General features: G+C 36.2%; 1 protein-coding gene across 1 annotated transcript in view; it reads right to left on the reverse strand.

The window, feature by feature from the left end:
* Positions 1–15,337: 15,337 nt before the first annotated feature.
* The window catches only part of Arf6 (ADP-ribosylation factor 6), a 367,638-nt gene continuing 358,948 nt past the window's right edge, over positions 15,338–24,027 (reverse strand). The window contains exon 6 of the mRNA XM_067145838.2: positions 15,338–15,800. Within this exon, the coding sequence (XP_067001939.1) occupies positions 15,658–15,800 (143 nt within the window). The 3' untranslated portion in view covers positions 15,338–15,657. The remainder of the gene's footprint in view (positions 15,801–24,027) is intronic.

Below are 24,027 nucleotides of genomic sequence, written 5' to 3' on the forward strand. Positions count from 1 at the left end.
AGGAAACAGCCGTGGCCTTAATTAAGGGACAGCCCCAGCATTTGTCTTGTGTGATAATATCACTTTAAACATCTTAGCAGCTTCCCTAATCATTAATATGCAAATATATGTTAAATTTCAGAGGCAACTTACTCAGTAAAGGAAGGGGTATAACCTTGGAGAGGCAAAACACAAGTATGCTTAGTATAGTACTTATTAGAAAGGGACCTGCAATTCTGAAGGTTTGATGTTGTAATCCTAGCATAGACAATTTCCAGTTTTTCTAGATTTCTCTGGCTCACATCAGTAAAATGGAGCGATAATGCCTCAGAGAAGCCTGGGGTATCTTTACCAATTGTAGCCCCTAAATTATTTAAAGTACATATATACACTAGTAGGGACAACATGATTTTATGAACAAGTACACATGACTTAAGAATGCAGAATACCAAATCCGTAACTTTATAACAAGTGATACAAATAGCAACCATGCAACTTTAATCACACAACGCAACAATATTTTTACATGTGAGCAGTTAAGAAATGACTAGGCCACAAATGTGAAATCGTAAAGAGTGAAATGAAATAGAATATGGAATGTATATTTGAATTTCGTGCCCTGGAATGTAAATTACAGCTTGGTATAACGTCAATGATTCAAGGATAAAGTCAGCAGCAGCAGTTCAAGTTCAACATAGCAACAACTGTTAAGATGTGATTGATGTTTTTGTTTAAAGGGGCCTAACATCGAGGTCATTAGCCCCTAATGATACAAAATGAGATGACAAATTAAAAAAACCCAAAATCCACTGACCAGAATTCAAAGCGTGAGGAAGAATGAATGGATGGATATGAATTTAAAACGATCAGTGGATCCAATCCACAGTGCCTCACATGCACAGAAGCTCGCACAAAACAATAGTAGTACGGACCAAGGGACTGCTTCTATAGCACGATGGTGAACTGATTATGCTTGTTGTCGAAACGGGTCCAAAATCCGGGTCAACAGCCCCTCATAATGGTATTTATCGCTAGAAGAGTAGAACCATGGTATTTATCATGTTGCGGTACTAATCAAGAGTAGCGTAGACTCGTGGTATTCCACACATTATTGTACTACACCCCGCCTGTTGCCATTTTTTGATGGATACAGTATTTTTGTATCCATCTCTTGGCACAGGCCAGAGTAAAGTGTAGCTTCCACTGAAGTCCCAGTCTCATCCATGGCTGTGACAATATGGAAGCTGCTGGGGTATGGGTGGTGCTGAGTAATGACATTTGGGGCAAAACTAGTGTCTGAGTGTTATGAAAGGTGTTGCTCATAGGATCAGCCGTGCTGCAGTGGCACCTTCTGGTCCAGTGAGGAAAGCAATGGCAAACTACCTCACTCCTCATCTTGCCTAGTACGCCTCATTTGGGCTCTGCCATTGGTTTTTGCAGTTTCCGTATAACTGCATAGCCTTTGGTGGTGCTATTTGAGGATCCAACCAGCCTCTGGGCTGATGACCTAACAGACAGACATTGTACTACTCACAGGTAGTGAAATTCGCACATGTATTACAGACCTACTGTTTCTCGCACATTGCGGTGCCATTAACAGGCAACGCAAACCTACGGTGTTCATCACCTAAGTGTACTACTAGTACTATCCCGTGGTGTTCCTCATATAGTGGGTACTAATCATAGGCAAGCCAGAACCATGGGTTCCGTCATCCCATGGTGTCGCTTATATAGTGCTACTAATCACAGGTACTGTAAAAGCCGTTGCGCTCTCATTTGCTACTAATCACAAACCTATTTGGTACCTAACGTAGTGGTACTACGCGCAAGAAAAAGTGACCCATGGCGTTCCCCGCATGGTGGTACGAATCACGAGTAGTTTCATGGTTCTAATTTGATCATCCCTTGGTCGCCCCTTTTAGTCGCCTCTACTGTGGGTGTATTCTTCATCTGCGGCCCCCACCCACAGGGGGTAACAACTGTTAAGAGCCCTTGGATGGTGAGTAAGAATTTTGCTGAGTAGGAGTTGTTCTTCCATGCTGTTCAAGAACTTTATGTTGTTGCAATTAATGGGTAGAGATCAAAACAATGATCTTGTATACTGAAAGCCAGACATCCTGAGTTGTATTGGCTCACTATGTAAAAATGCATATTTTATCCTTAATTTTTTTTTTTAATTAGGAAAGTCTGATTAGAAAAGTCACTAGGAGAAAATGGATATCCCCCTTCCATGGAGATATTTTCTCATAATTCCTCTCAATGGAGTAGCAATAAATTTAAAATAAGAGAGCTTATTTGCAAGTGGAATAGTCTAAGCAGTCTTTTTTAATATGTGAGAAATTATTTTCAAAAGAAAAAAGCTGTTGCAGTCATTCTGATATTCAAGAACTTTGTAAATGAATAGTAGCTTACTGAAAACTGAGGCTGAACTACAGAGAAAGCAGGTAAGATAATGAAAATAAATGTGCCAAAATAAACAGTACCAACATTACCAGCTTGACAAGTACACATGCCATGTACTCACTATCAATTGTTATCGCGGAAACATATGTTTTATTCTAATAAACTAAGTAAGAGGTATAAATGGTTACAAAGCAGGAGAAACGCATATTTAAAAAAATCATATCATGCAGTGCTTACACGGAGAGTTTCTCAGAAACTCGCGGCATCATCGAGTCAGATCAATGATCTGACTCGCATATAAAGTTTGGTGTTCCTAAATACCAAGTTTGCCACACATTGCTAACTAGTCTGACAACCAATGTGGTTGTGTTAGCAGTTGCTGATAATTTATGTCTAATCAAAAGCAATTTCACACAGCAAAAAAAAAAAGTTTGCACCAGACGTCTAGTTGCTAAAATAATAAATGCAGTTCTCAGGCTACGTTGCAGTACCAGAAGAGAAGTCTCCAGTGAACAACTTTAAAACAAAATAACAATTAAACAGTATTTTACAATAAAGGAACGAAGGATAATTTAGTGTTTCTGATAAAAGTTTGTATGATTCTTACTTCAGTTTATGTAACTGTACAATGAAGAAAGTCACTGCTAGAACTGAACAGTAAAATGAAAATTGAACCTATAATAATTATAGCCTCCATGCACAGGAAGCATTTTCTTTCATGTTCTCTATTTTCACAGTAAAGAAAAATAAATGTTCAAAAAAATCTTTCATGTTTACATCTTGTTAATTTGTTCATTCTACTAACAAATCCTCCTTTCTGTGTTAATTAAAAGGTTAGCAGACATCTTCAACAGCCTCTCTCTCCAGGATCATTTAACAGATTTAACAAAGACTGTTTTATTAGACCTCCTTAGGGGCTCATAACTTGTAATTATGAAGTGGTAACCATGGAACTCAGCTGAATCTGACATCACTTCCATTTATTTGTGAAAGACTCCTGGCATACCATCTTTCCTAAACAACTTCCCTTGTTTAACTTTTCTTCCCTTCTGACCATGATGGAACTAGATTTATAAGGCCAAGGGGGTATTTAATTTTCCTGCTTTTCATGATCGTTCTCGTTCTTTTGACGATACCTTCATTCTTTGAAGGATTAAATGAGATTACTATTATACTGAGAAATGAATAGGGAATCACACTTTCAAATGATCAAGGAATGACAAATTACAGATACCAACATTCCAAGGTACATTTTCATTATATCAATTCTCCATCATCATCTGCTTTTCTCATACCTGTGGGGTTGCCGGTGAGAACAGTGCCGCACATGTGGATTTGCCCTGTGGCCAGATGCCCTACCTGACACCAATCCTATGTGGAGCGATGTAATCACTATTGCGTGTTTCTGTGGTGATTGGTAGTATGGAGTGGTGTGGTATATTGTGTTGGGTCAGTATGAATAGGAGTGTGTTAGGACAAACACAACACCCAGTCCCCGAGCCAAAAGAATTAATCAAACATAATTAAAATCCATGACCCGGCTGGGAATCGAACCCTGGACCCTCTGAACTGAAGGCCCCAATGCTGATTATTCAGCCAAGATATCTGACACATTTTCATTCTGTCAATAATACATCAAAATAAAGTATAGGCTCCAAACAGATACGTTTCTAGACTCAAAATACTTAGGAAAATATGTAAATGGGCTATATCAAACAGTAATGCGCAACATCAGCAGAACTTGACCAAATAGTCGATAATTTAACAGATGAGATCACAGCCATTTGTGATGCTCATCTCCCACAGATTTCTGAAGCACAACCAAAAAGGTGGAATTCAAGTCTCAACATTATAAGAAAAAGAGTCTTCGCCTCCTACAGAAGATGGAAAAGATCTAGAAGTGCAACTTTACGAGAAATATATGAACAAAGATATTATGTACCGGTACTTAAAAGTGACTAGAAGAATTTGATAATGCAGGCAAAAACAAATGCCTGGAAAAAGTTCTGTTCCTTACAGAATGTCAGTAATCTATGGAATATTGTGTATAAAATGTGTTGGAAGCCCAGAGACTTCAATAGGATAATGACAGAAAATGGTTTCACAAACTCTACACTGGAAACAGCAAATGTTTTGATGGACCATTTTTTCTCGGTAGAAGACAATGACAATGAATTTTAAAAGATTGTATCCAATTTTGCTGCTAATTCACCAGATACTGAACATGACCTTGTGTTCACGAATAAGGAGGTGGACTGAATTATCTCTCCTTGAACAACCAAAAAAGATCCTGGACGAGATGGAATTTCAGCCAATATTGTTAAACATATTCATTACTGTCTTCTGTCTCTTTTTATAATTCTTTTTAATAAGTGCCTCAAGTTATGTTTCTTTCCCACCTGCTGGAAGAAATCTGTAGACAAAGTGATTCCTAAGCAAAACGCTAAAAATGTATTTGCTGTCAATGCATTCCGACCATTATGTCTGTTGGCTTTACTTGGAAAATTTTTAGAAAAGCTGTTAATTGATCGTATTATGTATTTTCTTTGTGCAAACAATTATTTGAGTGATAGACAATTTGGATTTTCTCCACGAAGATCTACAGAAGACTCAGTAACATACGTTGTTGATTGGGCTAAGGAAATCATCTTACATCAGCAAGTTGGCGTACTGGTATCTCTGGACATTTCTGGTGCATTTGATAATGCATGGTGGTCCAAAATTCTTCATCAACTAAAAGTTAAAGCCTGTCCAAAGAATTTATATAAATTAACACAGAGTTATTTTAGTAATTGCAGTGTACAGTTAACAACAGGTACCAGAACAATAACTAGGACTCTCGTTAAGGGATGTCCTCAAGGTTCAGTATGCAGTCCAGGTTTCTGGACTATACTACAGGGTCTTTTTTTTAGCTGGCTCCGCAGCACCACTCAGAGCAATATATCTCTTGGCAAATGAGTTACCGGGCTATCGCCTTCTGTGCGTGTTCCCCTAACACACGGAGCAAGCCATAAAAAAGACCCTGTATATGATGATTTACTGCAACAAACTCTTCCACAAAATTGCAATATTATAGCTTATGCTGATGATGTTCTTCTCTTGGTTAAGGCTAATACTTTGAAGGAATTGAATATTTCAACAAATTCTGATTTAGAAATCATATATAAGTGGCGATGTGATAAATTACAATTTAATTCTAACAAAACTACTGCAATGTTAATAACGAGAAAAAGAAAAGTGAACAAACCAAAGATCAGATTGAACTCAAAACAATTAACATTTGCAGACAAAATGGGAGTCATAACAGATAGTAAATTAACATTTTGAGCTCATTTTTAGTGCTTAGCTGAAAATGCTGGTAAATTCTTGCAAGGATTATCTATTGCTTGTAAACCATCTTGGGGTCTGAATTCAAATATCTTACGCATAATATATCATGGATTATTTGAGCCAATGATGTTATATTGTGCTTCAGCATATCAAAATGTCCTGGAGAAGAAATGGGCTCAATAAAAATTTGCACAAATTCAGAGAGGATAATACGAGGTTATAGAACAATATCCACAGATGCTGCTCTTATTATAGCTGGTATAGAACCTTTGCATCTGAAAGCCATAGCCAAAGCTGAATTGACTAACATTAAGAAAGGAAGACAACGCAATAAGGTATTACAAGAATATGATATTGAGCAAAAAGTAAATATCCTTGAATATGGTCATCCAGCATATCATTATGATTATGTTATCACTGAATGTTTTCTCTCACATGAGGTACAAGTTTACACAGATGGCTCAAGAACGCCCAAAGAGGATTGTACTAATCTAGTAGGAAGTGCCTTTGTTGTGTATAAAGATGAAGCAGAAATATATTTTAAGACTATGAAACTTTCCTCCCAGTGTTCCATTTTTCAAGCAGAACTTGTTGCTATAAAATATGCAGTTCAGTGGATAAAAGAAAGTAAGTTTAGTGCACGTATACATAATGACTCGCAAGCAGCTATAAAATCTATAAGTAACAAATATCATTTAAATTCTTTGGCATGTAACATTAGAACAGATCTCTCTCTCACAGTATGGAAGACATATCTGTTTTAAGTGGGTTAAAGGGCATGAAGGTCTATTAGGTAATGAAAGAGCTGATGAGCTTGCTAAACTTGCAGCATTTAGTGATAATGAGACTGTATACAAAAGAGCCCCTATATCAAAAGTGAAACATGAATTATATAAATTCACAATCAGTGAATGGTCAAAGCTGTGGAACTCAAGTAATAAGGGTGAAGTTACAAGAACAATCTTTTTTCCCATGTACAGGACTATTTGGACTGCAGTTTATTGAAACCAAACTTCACCAGCACTGTTTCTTTCAGGCCATGGAAAATTTTAATTTTATTTATATAAATTCAAAATTAGTAGTAATAACAGTTGTGTTTGTGGAGATAAAGAAACTGTAACTCACCTTATTTTTGATTGCCCATTCTTCAGCAAAGCTAGATATATTTTGGAACAACACTTAAATTGTTGTAAAGTTAGTCAACCCTAGTTTTAGGATATTTCACAAAATCTGTTGTTTGAATGAATTTTTTAAGTTTATGCAGTTTATTTTAGAAAAAAATTAAGAAGAGTTTTCTTTCTTTTCTCCCAGTTTAGTTAATTTGTGTGCAATCACTCACTTCAAAAATTTTGTATTGTATGTTTGTACTATTTAAGGTAACTAGTTCTAACCTACAGCCCTAATGTGCTAGACAAAGTAGGGCTTTTTCATGGATAATAAATAACTAAATAAATACATCAAACAATAATTAATCGTTTTACTGACTGTGCGGTCATATTCAAGTGGCTATTGAATTAATTTGGTAACTCGTTCCACTTCTTTCTTTTTCCCTTCTGTCTTCCCATCTTATTTTTTTTCTTTCTGTAACACTCACATATTTAGAAAGTAAATTGACAGTAATCTCTTTCTCCAGCAAAGTAAAATTACTGCCCCAAACATGTTTTTTCTGCCTCTCCTTCCATTATAATTTTCTCATCTTATCACCAAGTAAGTTCAATTGGAACCTCTTATTCCGTGTGAGCAGGAGTGAAAGATCGTTAAAGGAAAGGGCTTCTGATGCCATATTAGTTAATTAGCTTATTATTATGTTCTGTGAAATGCGAGTTCCACAATGCAATGTCAAATCCCTAATAAGGTGTAATACAGATTACATTAGTAGATTTTTAACAGTTGTTGAAGAAACTGGCCCTGAGAGGGAGATTCTCAATGTGAAGAGATTGTAGCTAAGTAAGTAAGTAAGTAAGTAATACAGCTTTTGATACAAGTAGTGCCAATTTTATTGAGTAAAATGGAACTTGTTTAGAACACTATCATTAGGAGTCTAGTGTTGCGACAATTACTTTGCTTGTTATTGTCACAGGTGAACAATATAGTGGAAGTGGAAAGTGTTTTTGAAGACTTTATTTGTAAAGTATGATATAATGTTTCATTTGTAATGACCTAATCTGTACTGTGTAATATTTGTAACATATATATTTGTAAATAGTAGATTTCTATTCTGTACTTACTGGAAGTATCTAGAAAATTGTTGAACAGGGTGTGTGCCTTTTGTGGAGTTATGTTTTCTAGAAGGAATTTTCTAACTATTCTGGAAATGGAAGATTTGCGAACGTGTGTATTCGAGAATGATAGTTAAAGTTCGCGACGGGAGTAGGAATTGTGATTGGTGAACCTAGGAGGGGATGGGCGGACTCATGCATTCTGATTGGCTACTCCAAGGCCAGAGTTTTCCTATATATAGTGAGCGAGGCTGCGTTCGCAATAATTCGGTCTTGTCTTGGCCCGATCTGCCTTTAGTCTGTGTTGGTCTGCGTCGTGTGCGGCGCCTCGCTTCTGGGATGGCGCACCTTCGGGTAAGCACTCTTACTTTCCATTCCGGCTAAAATTTCCGTAATGTTCAGTTGCTATTCTGTATAGGAGTCTGCTCTAGCCTAACTTAGATTCGCAAAATTAATTATTTATGACGCCTTAGCTTTTCTGCTGGGGTTACCAGTTTGTTTTCGAGGCATTCCCATTTCTTATTTCACTAAATATGTAGATTGTAATTTAATATGTTTACCTTGGGGTTTGCCTCTGGTAGTTCTGTATCACTTGATGTACGGTAGAGTTTACGAGAGTACATTCACTTCACTGTAAATTGTAATTGTTCTTATGTTGCTTTTAATCTACTAACTTGTGTTGTAATACTGGATTTGTAACTAGTTGTATAGTTGGTTTGAAGTTTGAAACTCGTAGTGAAGCCCATTATCAAAGAACCTTTAAGATATGTGTATCACGGAGCGTATACTTCGCAAGTTGTAAGTTGGTGGATTTTGTTCGGAAAGTATTTGTAAAATTTCACTTGTAAATAATTTCATATTATTTCATATTCATATTTCAAATTTAAGGATCACTGCGATTTATTTCGGAATCTGCAATCTAAGCCATGTCCATGCCCTCGGTAGGTGCTGCCTGTTTCCACCTTCCTGGTTTATTATCCACTAGTTGGCCCTACTGATATTTCGTATTATGTTGTTGATGGCTGAGATCCGCGTAGTCCAGCTGATGTTTCTCTCAGTGTATAGTGCTTTCTGATATTGTGTAGTTGCTCTTACTTCCCTCCATTACTGTGTTTAGAACTTGTTTTTGTGTAACCACCGTAGTAAAGGTTACAGTTATCATGGAAATGTATATTAGAATAAAATTGTGAGTTGCATTTCACTTTCCATCTTGGCATTTTGAGCAGTTATTAGTTCTAATCAATGTATTATGAGACAGACTGGCAATAGTACCGGTAGCCTTGACACATTGACACTCTCTCCAACTTCAGGCTATTGCAGGTTGTGTATGGTACATTTCCTTCCTTTGCCATTCATGATAGGATATACATTTTTACTATGATAATAGTACATCATAGAGTATAACATACTTAATATTCAGTTGTTCCAATCAAAAATGTTATGTTAAGCTATACTGCATTACTTGTATTATTATTATTATTATTATTATTATTATTATACTTGCATAGTACTGTATTGTGATTAATATTTTATCATTTAAAATTTGACAATGGATTATGTACATTAAATGGGGCTTCATAGTCCTACGTACATAATCCTTAAATGAATGAATGAATGAATGAATGAATGAATGAATGAATCAATCAATCAATTTCTCTTTCCTCAGTTATAAGCCAAGGGTGCTGATTTCACTGGGCAAGTAAACCTTATCCACTAAATATAATTTGTATGTTAAACCAGATAATATTTTGAACAAATCACCTTGTAGTGAGAAAAAGTGAGCAATGCTACCAGTTCCTCTTAATATCAGTTAACACTGCAGTGCTCACACGTGGACTCATAGTCCACACGTTGCTATTTTTCTCTTCCATAGAAACTATAAGAACAAAAGTGAATTGCCACCAAACCTCTCACGGTCAAAATGTCTGAAGAAGTCAAACATGTTTGGTTTCAGGGAATTGTGTACACTGGTTTAGTATATTCCAAAGAAGGAGAAGAATGTGTTGGTTGTATGTAGCCTCCATCATGATACTTTAGGCCAAGAAACTGGCAAGGCAGAAATAATAATTGAACGAGTGGAAAAAGGATAATATTTTTTTTAAGGGATGGTGTGTGGAATTAGACTGAGTTAGCCATTTTGTAGTCAACTGTGCCTGCTATCCAATGAATGGAAAAAGGGGAATATTCCCATGCAGCTTCAATAATATAAGACATTGAAAATTTGGTTGAGTGGAAGAGAAAGAAGGCCATCCTTTTTCCACTCAGATATATTATTATTATAGATGTTTAGAAATAGTGAGACTGAGTCGACGGTGAAGGTTGGATTTGTTGATAGCTCCTACAACAATGCAAGTTGGAGCTGCTGCAGAATCACAGTCGCACATTAACAAGGATATTTTTGACACTCACCATAAATGACAGATTCTCTGTCACCAACCAGTATTATCCAATTCGAGGAAATAATTTTCGTCCTGTGCTGGAAACTTCTCAATCATCAGTTGTTGGATAGGATTTATTCACCAGAAGAGTATGAGGAAATCATTCGAACTGCAAGGAAACATAAAATCCCTTTTGTAGTCGAGAGTGTCCAAACCAACCTCATAGTACGAGTGTCCAAACCAACCTTGTAGTTATGAGCATCCAAACTAACCTAGTGCTGAACTTCAAGGATTGATGGCCTCACTATTTCAAGAAGACATCCAAAGACAATGAGAGGAATGGCTGTTCACTGAACATTAGTACAGACAGACGTCTGGAGTACACTAATAAACTTCTGAGTTCATCGAGTGCCGGGTGGGGACTTTCAAGGTACAGAAAGAGGAGGATGTGGTACTCCCAAAAAACAATGTGTATGATGGACAAGTCCCTATCAATTCTAAGGAGCTGCAGGACATCTCCAAGATCAAACACCATGTACCTGAAAAACACAGGTCATTTTACAATGAGATTCTTCAGTGGACTACTTCTAACACAGTGAACAGCGACACTGATGAGTTAGGTATCTTGAAGCGATTCTGTAAACTTCAACAGGTGTACTTTGATTGTGTTTTTCCAGTAAATAGTTGTCCATTAATAACTGCAAAATAATAACTAATGTCTTTCATATTTTCTTTTGGACCATTTTCTGTCCAAATAACCTCTCTCATCACTATTTCTCTAAGTGTTTAAACAATGAGTGGGAAAAAAAGGGGTAACATTCCACCATCTAATCATTAATTACTCATTAACTAACAGCACTCGTATTAAAATATTTTGAAACAACCACCTACAACTAGTACAACAATTATCTAAGAGTGAGTATTTCCATACAATGTGTAGTTTGGGCTGCAGACAGTTTTGTTAAGTTTTCCCAAAAACTTGATAAACAGAAGGTTATCTTTTTTCAACTCAATGTACAATAAAACCAAAGATGGTGTAGAAATGGTGGACAAGATGTGCTCTATCTATAACTGTGCACAACACACATGCCGATGGCCTATGGTAATTTTTTACTCCATGCTGAATGTTCGAGGAAATTAATTGTTTGGTAAGTCATAGAGCAAATAATCCTGACAACCCCATGCAACGTAGGGAGTTTCTTCGTCGCCTGTCCTATAATAATGGCGTGTGACCTCCGAAGAGGCCGGGTGCAGGTCTTTCGAGTTGACACCGTATAAGTGACCTGCGCGTCTATGAGAATGGGGCCCTACCTGTGATGAATTCTAATGCTGAAGACGGCACACACACCCAGCCCCCGAGCCATTGGAAATAACCAATTAAGGTTAAAATCCCCGACCCGGCCGGGAATCGAACCCGGGACCCTCTGGACCAAACGCCAGCACGCTAACCATTTAGCCATGGAGCCGGACGCCTGTCCTATGAACTTGTTGTAGAACATGTGCGAAACCAAGCTGCCTTAAATAATCTGCCTAGTAATATTCCGTCAAAGATCAGTGAAATTTTCAAAACTGAACCTAGAGGATGCTCTCTGGAGAATTCCAGCCACCATAGGGGTCTCACCGTACTTATTGTGATAAGATTAAAGAACAGACCTACCAGGTACAGTTGCAAGAAGCATGATAAATACTTGTGTCTCGGACATGCAACTATTGTGTGCTCCCAATGCTTGGAGAATGTCGACAGTGACTAAAATGTGCTGAGAGATATTAATTCTTTATTATGTATAAAGTGTTACATTATGTGCTTATGTGTGACTGACAATCTATTTTATAGCTATCCCCTGGGTCATTAAAGTGACAATTACTCTAACATTGTTCAATAAAGGTTCAACATTTGTGATTGTTGTATATCATTTTCGAATGATTAAACATATTTTGAATAAGTTACTGTACCTCAAAAATGCATTTTTTGTGTTAGTTTTATGTTAATAACTCCTAAATCTAGACCCACAGTCTGCCGGGACTACTCACGGTATGAAAAGCATTGTTGACTATTGCAGGGTTAAATGAGAAAGAAGGTATCCACCGAAGGAAAGGAAATATCATGGAAAGAACAAAAATGAAAAACCATCCCACACCTCGCAAACCTAATACCTCATGCGTCAAAATTTAATTAGATAGGATAGATAGGATAGGAAAGCAGAAGAGAGACAAAAAGCAATGCCAGACTCAACTAAGGCACCACGATAAGTCTATCGTCAATGTTCAATAACACTTCCATAAATTGTCAGTATCTGTCATAACATTCTTTTGGAATGATCACAACATTCATTCTGATGAATACCACCATATGAAGTTTAAACTGAGGAAATCATTTACCTGTACCACCTGGCAACTTTTTTCTTCTATCACTTACAACACTACAAAGCTACATTATAATTTAAACAGAGAGATTTCTACCATATTTTTCATAATTACTTATACCATGAAATTTTTGAAGAACATAAAATGTTCAATTTTATAATAATTAGTTGACAAAAATACCACTGAAGCTGAAAGTGAATATGTTTGATACATTTAATAATCCCATTCCCACAGCAACCATATTATAGCACACAAAGCTAAACTACTATACACAAGACAAATTACAAGATGGTAAGCACAGCCATGTGATACTTTCTTCAATTATTAAAGAAATTGGTCATAGTAACAAGTTTACAGATTACTACCTATAATGGATAAAATAAATAAGGAATGCTGGATGACCTCATAAATAAATATTCAGAATAATTCAAACTCCTCACAGTTATGAGGTTCATTTTCTAATTGGCATACAGTATTAAATTATACTTGCACCTTCAGAAGATCAATCATAGTTGCTTGAAATAGTTGACTTCATGTGTCAATTAAGAGACACATCTGAAATTTCTCACAGCGGAGTCTCATATCCTTATGAGGTATGGACAAAAAAGGCTACCTCGGACGGAGTGAGAGACCAGCCATTTTAAAAATACGTTTTATTTTATTCTGGAGACATAAAACAGAAACTGACTACTATTCTGTTATATAAATAGTACTGAATGAATAACGTGTGCCGTCACAAAGTTTGAACACAGCGACTTTACACTCGTAAGAGAAATACTTGGAATGTAACTGGTCTCAGAAGTACGACAGTGAAATAATGGGAATTTTAAAAGTTAGGAATAAGAGACCATAATGAGGTATTACTTCAACAACTAATTTAAAAGGCAAATGAAAAGTAAAAAAAATCAATCCAAGTAGAATATAAAAATTCTGCCAATTATTTGTCTTAATAATACATTAAGTAGCTCTTCTAGTTTACGTATGGAGGCAAAATGTTAGAAAACCTTAGAACTTAAATAAAAGTAGTACTATGAAAGGCATTTTGAATATAAGCTGTAATGCTGTATTTTGTAACAAATGGCTACTATCATGTTACTCATGATTAACAATAGTAAAGAATATCAAGCAGCAGAGTGTGCTTTACAACAACAACAACAACACAAAAGTGAATTTCCAAATTTCACTCATCAAACCTAATTTCATGGACACTAAAATGGACAATTTTATTACTTAAGTTTAAAAATTATGGAACACTTCAAAATGTATACCAGATAATTCTGGAAAACTGCACATAATTCTTGGCACAAACTTATATATAACTGATGTATCATCTAAATCCAACATCAGACCAATTACTCAAGAAAAGCACATTTTCATCAAGAAAGCAGGATCAATTTCAAGGCAATGGCTACATCAACTTTTAACAATATAATTTTAAAAAATGGAGTATAACTTTCTAATACACTATCATCCAATTAAACAGGATTGCCATTCCAACGATATCCATTTATTTATGAGTACTGGACTGTTGTAAATTCTATCCTCTTCAAGATAATATTCTTCTTGAAAAATTTAAAGTACTTTTCATTTAGCTTGGCACACTATAATAAAATTAATATATTAATTACTAAGAACTATGTATGGAAATGGTATCATGGAAAATAAGTTAGGGAAATATTATACCCCATGAAAGAGAAATTATCTTAAGATTTTTCATACACCACAAGCAAATATTATAAATAAGCACATCATTCAAACAGTGCAAACGATAACAAAAATACAAAACTGCACTTCTTTGAATCACATTGGGATTTCATTCACTTCTCTGCACTTCAAACTTTCACACAACTGACTACTGCTTACTCCTCTCACTTCAAAGGCTATGAATTATCAATCTTTCCAGAAAGTATCCATAAATACAGCATAATTGTGCAGAACCAAGAACAAGTATCCACATCATTTTCACACAACACACCTCATTCTGATGCCCATTACTCTTTCCTCTTCTGTAAGAATAACTCGTGTCAGAATTTGGCATAGAAGTTCTCTAGAATAATGGCCAATATTGAATACTGGCAGGTGGTAGTAAATGAAATATATTTTATACAGCACAGAAGAAATGATAGAAATGAAAATGGAATGATAATGCGATATAGAAACGTTTGGTTGAAAATAAGATTTTTCACCTTTGTGATATAAATTAAATAAATAAATGAATGAATGAATGAATGACCAATTATAAGCTTCAATGACTGCTTCTACACATTTCCACTGAATCCATAAACAGTACATTATATTGTCACCAATTAAGCAAATGTTTAAAAAATAGGATAGGATTGAGGAAAATTTTAATGAAGGAAAAGAAATCACAGGATTACCCACAAAATAATTTAAACTAATATTTTGTCTTCCACAGGCCAACCAGAAACAACATTATTGCAAGCATTTGTACGTATAGACCAAAGCACTTTTGTTTTTACACTAAACTCTATATTACCCTCAAAAATAGCTACTTGTACAATATTTTACTGTGTTCGGTTTTCAGTCCAGACCAATTATTTATTATTTCTCTCACTTTTCTACTTGCGTCAGGAGACAGATAGGAATGAAGTGACTTAAAAAAAAAAAAAGTATGAAAACTGCCAGCTCTTACTGGGTTTAGAATAATATTTTAATATTTTCCTTATATTTATTTTTTCTATAACACAATCAACTCCAGACTCACTGCTGAAACACACGTTGAGCAGGAATAAACAATCACCTTAAAGAAATAATATCTTTTAAACGATTCATTAGGTCCCTAAACTTGCCAGGAACTACACTTCTTTATTCTCGTTTATATTCATTTCATAAAGTTGTTCATCTTCACAGAAGTGAAACCGTTTCATTGCCACCATACAAATATGAATTTGTTCTTGGCAAGATACACACATGACGAAGATGATGACATATAGAAATAAACAACTTAAGAGGCAGACAGGAGTTCATAATTTATGGTTTGATGTGAGCCATGTTAGTCCTTCATACAAACCATCCCCCGTTGTTGCACACGATGGTTGAACATACCAATTCCGATCTCGTATCCGCGTGAGTCCGAGTTTTTCCTGTATTTCATGAGGTTTCATGGCTGTAAGAAGACAAAAAGGAACATTAGGAGAAAAGCAATTTGAAGTACTTTACAAATAAACAGACATTTATTTTCCAGTTCTTCTTAAGAAGAGCATTAAATTTTATTGCTATAATAAATATTAACAAGCAACCACATCTAAAAGCTTTTATTTGACAGGTGAAAGTAATATTAAATCACTGCTAGCTGAGAAAGAACACAAGATACACTATCAGCCTAGTAAGATGCAAAGCCTGCATTTATACATCAGTGAATACTAGATACAACCCATAACAGACAATGGTGCAATGGATTAAATGTGCTTGAAATGTTCATTTGATCATCAACAAAATGCAGTACAATTTTCATGCTTTGTTTTAAAATGACAGTTTTGAGAGTTGATGGGCTACAGTGGTTAAAGATGAAAACATACAATAGATTTCAATCAAACTGGAGTTAAATTCAAGAAATGAAGAAAGGACTTGAAATGAACTATTTTATTCCAATAATATTTTAGTTCAAATCTGATAAGCTCTAAAATACCTGGTACCAATTACACAAGCCATGACGTAGGGCAATTTAACACAAAATGTGTTGTACACTCCAAAACAACACAAAAAGTTCCTATGAACATGTGCCCTACAGTCGAAAGTTTAAAAGTTACAGGCTTATCAACTTCATACAGGAAGCATAGCGCAATTTTTTTTTATTTTTTTTAATTTTTTTTGCTAGTGGCTTTACATTGCACCGACACAGATAGGTCTTATAGCGACGATGGGAAAGGAAAGGCCTAGGAGATGGAAGTGGCTGTGGCCTTAATCAAGGTATAGCCCCAGCATTTGCCTGGTGTGAAAATGGGAAACCACAGAAAACCATCTTCAGGGCTGCCGACAGTGGGATTTAATATCAGTGTTTAATATCTTTATACTCTACAAATGTAATCTTTTGATAAAGTACAGATTACTTTATTGAAATGGAGAATACATTACTACTGCGCACATTATTGTAATGACCAGTTTTTCTTCAGTGGAAATAGGGTTGACATGATAGTTGCTGTATTTCCATGGTTTTCTAATGCTTTCAATTCCTTTTAGCAAATATTGATATGTTTGCATTCTTATTCTACTGCTTTTTCTCCACACCCGTGGGATCACAGGTGCAAACTGTGTCACACACGTGGATTAATTCTCCTGGCTTACAGTCTAACTGTTTGTGTTTATCCCAACACACTCCTCTTCATATTCAGAGAACACACCACAAAACTAACCACACCGAGCTCGATAGCTGCAGTTGCTTAAGTGAGGCCAGTATCCAGTATTCGGGAGATCGTGGGTTCGAACCCCACTGCCGGCAGCCCTGAAGATGGTTTTCCGTGGTTTCCCATTTTCACACCTTAATTAAGGCCACGGCCGCTTCCTTCCCACTCCTAGCCCTTTTCTATCTCATCGTCGCCATAAGACCTATCTGTATTAATAATCTTGACCATGATGGTCGGGATTGGATCCGTATTGACTTAGTAACAGTAAATATGTTGGAAGATGGTCCGCCCAGCTATCTGTGTCGGTGCGACGTAAAGCAAATAACAAAAACAAAAAACAAAAAAACCAACCACCGCAGAACACGCAATCGTGATTATATCCCACATCCCTCCACTGTACTTGTTTCAGTTTATTTTTAATGTTCCTGGATCTGCGAGTGTTTAATGATATTTAGTGTATGTTTGCAAGTGCATTTATATTGCTTTGATGGAGACAGTCTTTGTTGTTTTGTAATGAGTTCTAGGTCAGGTTACAAGGGCAATAATGAGGCAAGAAAAATGAGAGAAATTTTGGTTCAAAGTCCTATGTGTGTGTGATATTAATTTTCATAGTCAGTATATTATTAAGGCTGAAAAACTTTTGATTATTGGCAAAGAGAACCTCTAAGACTCGGATGGTGTTTAACGTCACGTGCAGCACTACATCCCCAAACGTACCAAAATGAAAGCAATGACCGATGAGTAAAGGCACGCATGAAGTGCAATAGTAGGGATGTAAAGGCGACGGCATATAAGTCTCTGGGAAGACCCCAACTAGAGTATGGTTCCAGTGTATGGGACCCTCATCAGGATTACTTGATTAGAGTACTGGAAAAAATCCAAAGAAAAGCAGCTCGATTTGTTTTGTGTGATTTCCGCCAAAGAAGTAGCGTTATGAAAATGTTGCAATGTTTGGGCTGGGAAGACTTGGGAGAAAGGAAATGAGCTGCTCGACAAAGTGGTATGTTACAAGTTACAACTCTCATATTTGTTCCGTACTGAAGTTGACCATATATCAAGAATATTACAAAAATATTTAATAAGACCACCTATTCAATACATACCAGGAATCTTATGGTTAAACTTTTACATAATATTATAGTTTATTAGCTACATGTTTCACCCTCTTTTAGGGGCATCATCCGCCTTAAATCAACCTTAAAGTCATTGGTCTTGCACCTTAACAATCCTTGTAAGATATAAAGTTTACAAATAATAACCTTTTTTAATACCGTGACATCTTAAAATTAAAACACTAGCAAAACATCTAAAATATATAGACAGAACAAATGATGGTTAATGGAGGAGAAGAATATATAAGGCTTTATTAAAAGAAAAAAGAGAAAAACATATAGATGAAGAAGGAGAGAAACTCGAAGAGGCAAAAGTAAATCAGTTTATAGCTCTAAAACCAAGAAAGCCGCACTTTCCTCATGATATTGCCACAGAAGACTGGGAAGAACATTTTAGGAAAGTGCTGAACAAGGACAACCTATCTGTAACTACAGTAGATAATATCATACATGGAGAACAAAAACTCTTTCAGGACTTCACCGAAGAGGAAGTAAAAAATTCCATAATGGACGTGAAGGTTAAGAAAGCTGCAGGAATTGATGGCATTTTCAACGAACATATACAAACTACAGAAAATATACTACTAACAATGTGGACATCGCTCTTCAATAAGTGCGTAGAAATGACACCTGGCGACACTCAATGATGAAGATCTTATATAAAAGAAAGGGAAACATGAGTTGCCTAGATTCGTACCGTGGAATTGCCTAGCAACATCTTTAAACTCTTTACCTGGTTACTAACGAGACTGACAGAAGAGGTAGACCACACCTTACCGGAAGAGCAATTCGGCTTTCGATAAGGGAGATCTACAATGAATGCGATAAAGAAACAGATTGACGTCATAACGGATGCCCTGAGACATCCAAAAGGGAAACTTTACACGATCTTCATAGACTACAACAAAGCGTTTGACCTAGTGGACAGGGAAAAGCTACTGAAGAATCCGGGAAACATAATAGGATATATGAATCCTTTAACGAACATCATTAGGACCATTCTTGCTTATAATTACATCTCTGTAAACGATAACGTCTCTATCCCGAATCCCATAACACAGATGAACAGAGTGCTACAGGGTGATCCAATGAGCCCCATACTTAATACTCACTATGAAGGTCAAAGGCGACGAGGTACATATATACATGTATGCAGATGACATGGTACTCGTATCAGAAAAACACGAAAAACTACAGGCTGCTTTCAACAAGCTGAACATTTCGGCAGAGGACAATAAATTCAGAATTAATTGACAAAAGACGGTACAGATGATCTTCCGCAAGGGAGGCAGAACAGCATTAAAAGAGAAATTTCACTATGAAAACGGAGGAGAAACTATGCCAATCGTAAACAACTTTAAATATTTGGGCATTACATTACAGACGTCAGGAACTACTTATACCAGAAACATCAAGGATAGAGTGGCTGCGGCCGTAATAGCAATGAATGACATCTTACGCAAACTTTTGGTTGAAGTCCCTATGAAATTGTTCCATGCAAAAAAATATCTCCAATAATGACGTACGGACTAGAATTGATATGGGAACATCTCACTAAAGGAAATATTCGGGACATTGAAAGTGTAAAAGCAATCTACATGAAAAAAGTATTACGGTATGTTTATCCAAATTCACTCCTTCAAGACTATGTTACGAGCTGACAAGAGAACTCTTCTATACAGAAGAACTACATCACAAACTAATAATGCCGTCTACAGATGCATTCAACCAGTTACAAACAGAGCTGCAAACCAAGAAGGGAGATATATGGGAAACATTTTACACCACAGAGGCTATGACCAGTACGGATTGGATGAAGGCAAACTATGAACTCAGGCAAATAGTGACTAGATTAGCAACACATGGTTTTCATCATCGTGTGTGTGCTAACAAAACTTTTCACACCCGGAGAAAGGAATGTATATGTGACCTGTGCGAGAAGACTTGCAACTTATATCATGTTGTGACGTGTACTAAAAGACAGATGGGACTAACCAAATTCTGTTTGATGTATTTAGTCATGTAAACATATTTTAATGGCCATCGGCTGCAGTAAAATCTTTATCTTACATACACTTTTTAAAATTAAAATTTAGAACATGATCAGTCCCAACTTATGTGGAGTGTAGAATGTCCAAAACCAAAATGGATCTTCTTTAATTTATGCTACCATTATAACCAACACACAACAACTGGGCCGATTGTCCTTACAAGACCATCATTAAGAAATGCTTCACTATTAAGTAACAGTTCCAGTGAGGTTTTTTGAGAAATTATTCATTCAGTATCAACACATATGGCAGGAAGCAAGATTTTCCCATTGAGACATATCATAAATGCCCCATGTATATTTATTTGAATACCGAGCAACACTGTGGGCTTGTTATATTGTAAAGCTTTGTGAGAGAGGCGGTTAGTCAACGGTTTCATTCTGGACTGTGCGGAGTTAGAGAACAGTCAGTAGCAAGCTTTGAAATAGTGAGTAATTTGAAAGTTTGAACGAGTCTGCAGGGAGTGTCGCAGTATCGCCTGATGCGTAGCGTGTTCAAAGTAAGCCAACTGCAAGCTAGAAGGCGTGGTTTATGGTCATGGTGAACCCCAAGACAAATTTTTCCGGACTACCAACTTCATCTATCGCAGTGCTGACCTGCTATTATCTCTATTATGCTCCACGGTTTTGATATGACTACTGAGTTGCAGTTGAATTTACAGACACATCTCTTCATATTTCAGCTACTTTCAATCAATGTACTGAATTGCTGTTTTCCAACGGTAGCACGCTTTATCTTCAGAAAACGGTTGAGCCCTCAAGCTATAGTCCCCTGGGGAACCCCCACTCTTGAATAAGGCCAGTGAATCTATAAACCCACGAGCAGCAAGGGAAGCGTGGTCATTCGTCACTCGTTTCTCAGTCGGTCGGCAATGTCCACGTCAGTCGTGGCTGCCTGTTCTTTTGTCTGTTATAAATTTCAACAGTGACGCTATTACTAATATAATTTTGAGAACTGAATGTAATGAACAGTGAATCTATTTTTGAGAACTGTGTTAAAATGCACCGTCCTGGTGCGAATTAGACTGATAAATCCAGGAGTGAACAGTACGTTATTGTGGCAGTTACCTCTGCCTGTGTGACTAAATATAGTAATGCCGAGTGTGCGAGGCACAGTGTATGTTGAAAATTCAAAAGACGGTAAAAGACGGTAAATGCATAAACCAATATGACTCTCGCAAACTGATTTAACAGTGTTTATATGCAAACATTTATCGGGTCATAAATCGTGACCACGGAAGTAGCGTGTGCGCTCGATACGATTATTGCTCAAACATACGAACTGGTACGGGATCTATTCCGTTAAACATTAACTCTGAACGAAGCTCAATATTCTATGGTTTAATTATTTGTATTGAGTGATATTTGCGTATGTGAGGTAAGCGGGTATATAGAGCAAGTGAAGAATTATTAACTATTCATTCTAGGAGTGTTATCTACAAGGACTATGGTGGCACCATCCAGTGTTAATCCAGTGTATTGCGACAACATCCACTGTGTTATGATGGCAGCGTAAATCTACAGGCACAGCAGTCATGTGACTGGTGTGGAAGCAGAGATCGACAAAGCTAAGTGAAATGTCAATATTATAAGCATGTTCTTAGACAGAAGGAGTCAGCTTAGTTTCATCCTATGTAGATTTAATGTTAACATTAAATGCCAGCTCGCTAGAGCTGAGCTATTTAAAGATAAAAATTTCATCGTTCCGTATTGAAAAGTATCACAGTTAAATTGAAATAATAAATATGGTAGTTCAACCTATTCAATACAAGTAAATAAGAGATTTTTATCCAACAAATCTATCAAAAACACTTCTGAATTAATCGACAAATTAAAGAACTTTGACATCCAACCAAACTTTTCTCTCCATTCTTTTGACATCGTAAACATGTACCCTAGTATTCCAATTTCCAAATTATTCCCCATAATAAACAACAACTTAAACAAATTCAGTAATCTGAGTAAACTAGAAATTCAAGACTTCATGTCAATCTTAAAATTGGTTCTCAACAATAATTATTTTACCTTTGACAACACCATTTATCAACAAGATGGTTTAGCTATGGGCTCACCAGCTTCAGGCATTCTAGCTGAAATTTACCTCGACTTCTTAGAAAACACAAAAATTAATAATAATAATAATTTCTCTAACATCCTCTTTTGGGCCAGATATGTCGATGACACATTAGTAATTTTAAACGAAGAATCGACCAATGCAGCCTCTACACTTCTTCTCCTCAACATCATTGACTCCAACATTAAATTCACCCTCGAATTAGAACACAACAAAACTCTTAATTTTCTAGACTTAACCATTACTAGACATCCTTCTTCTTTATCTTACAAAATTTTCAGAAAACCACCCCAAACTGCAACCACAATACGACAAGATTCTTCGGACCCTCAAGCACATAAACGTGCTACTTATAACAGCCTAATTTTCCGTGCCTTCAACACCCCTATGTCTAAAAAAGATTTAAATAATGAATTAAACACCATCCGTAACATCGCTAAATTCAATGGCTATAACAACTCCTTCATAAACCGTAGCATCAACAAATTCAAACACCGTCCTAAAACTACTTTATCTAAAGACAAAACCAAACCCACTGCATTTTCCACTTTCACTTTCACTCAAGAAGCTTATAAAATAACTAATGTTCTTAAAAAACATAACATGAAAATTTCCTTTAGAACCAATAACAGAAATTTTGATATATTACACAACTCTAAATCACTAAATAAATCTAATGCTTTTTCAAAATCCGGAGTATACAGATTCAAATGTAACAACTGCAGCTCCTCGTACATGGGTCAAACTGGCCGCAACTTCAACATCAGATACTCCGAACATATCAACGTCATTAAATACAACAGATTCTCCGCCATAGGACAACACATACATGACTCCAAGCACAATTTCACCAATATTGAAAAAGACATGAAAATACTTAAAATCATTAACAAAGGCCCCCTCTTAAACACTACTGAAAATTGGTTTATTCACCTTGACCAATACTTCAACCCCAATTTCAACTTAAACAACATTTCTGAAAAACCCAACATCCTATTTGACTTCCTAATTCTTCTTCTCAAAAATTCTAAATTTCAAAACCTGAATTCAATTTTCCATGCCTTACAAAGTTCCTACCCACATTTTCTACCTCCAGTAACCCACCCTAAACTACCCCTCCTTCATCCCTATCTTATCCTTTCTCACCACCTTTTAACTTTAAACCCTTTTAATCTTTTCTTATCCACTAATCTTCTTTCTTTATTAACTTATCCTATTTTTCTTTTCACCTCTAAAAAAAAAAAAGCTACATTGCCACCTTCATTTTGGGCCCTCACTTTCAAATTTAAACTCATGCCTTGCATCCGCCAACTTTGACTACTTCAATCACGACCTGAATTTTTTTATATTCAAGAAATAGCGTACTGTGCATACGCGTTTTCATTTGTTTCTGGTATTGCGCTTTTTACCATTTTTTCTATTCACTATTGTTTTTTCACGTCAACTGTTCTAAAAATCTTCAAGATCATAATTACGTATTCATACGGTACATTTTCGTGAACTAAGCAAATACTTGATCATTAATCTATCCTTCAATCTCCGTCAGCGTATAAAACTACAGCACTTGACGTTGTAAACACCGCGCCAATCTTCTGGAGCTTGCAAGTTACTTCGGTTGAGCTGCTCGTCTTCGGCTTCTTCATGACTTTAGATCTTCATATTTGTATTGTGTTGTGACTTTGTGCCTGACGGTTTATGCAGTCTTGCTCATTCAACTGTTCTCTGCTTTTCGTGAACATTGTGAGACAGTGCCA

This window comes from Anabrus simplex, chromosome 4, assembly GCF_040414725.1.
Source record: "Anabrus simplex isolate iqAnaSimp1 chromosome 4, ASM4041472v1, whole genome shotgun sequence".
Lineage (NCBI taxonomy): Eukaryota > Metazoa > Arthropoda > Insecta > Orthoptera > Tettigoniidae > Anabrus > Anabrus simplex.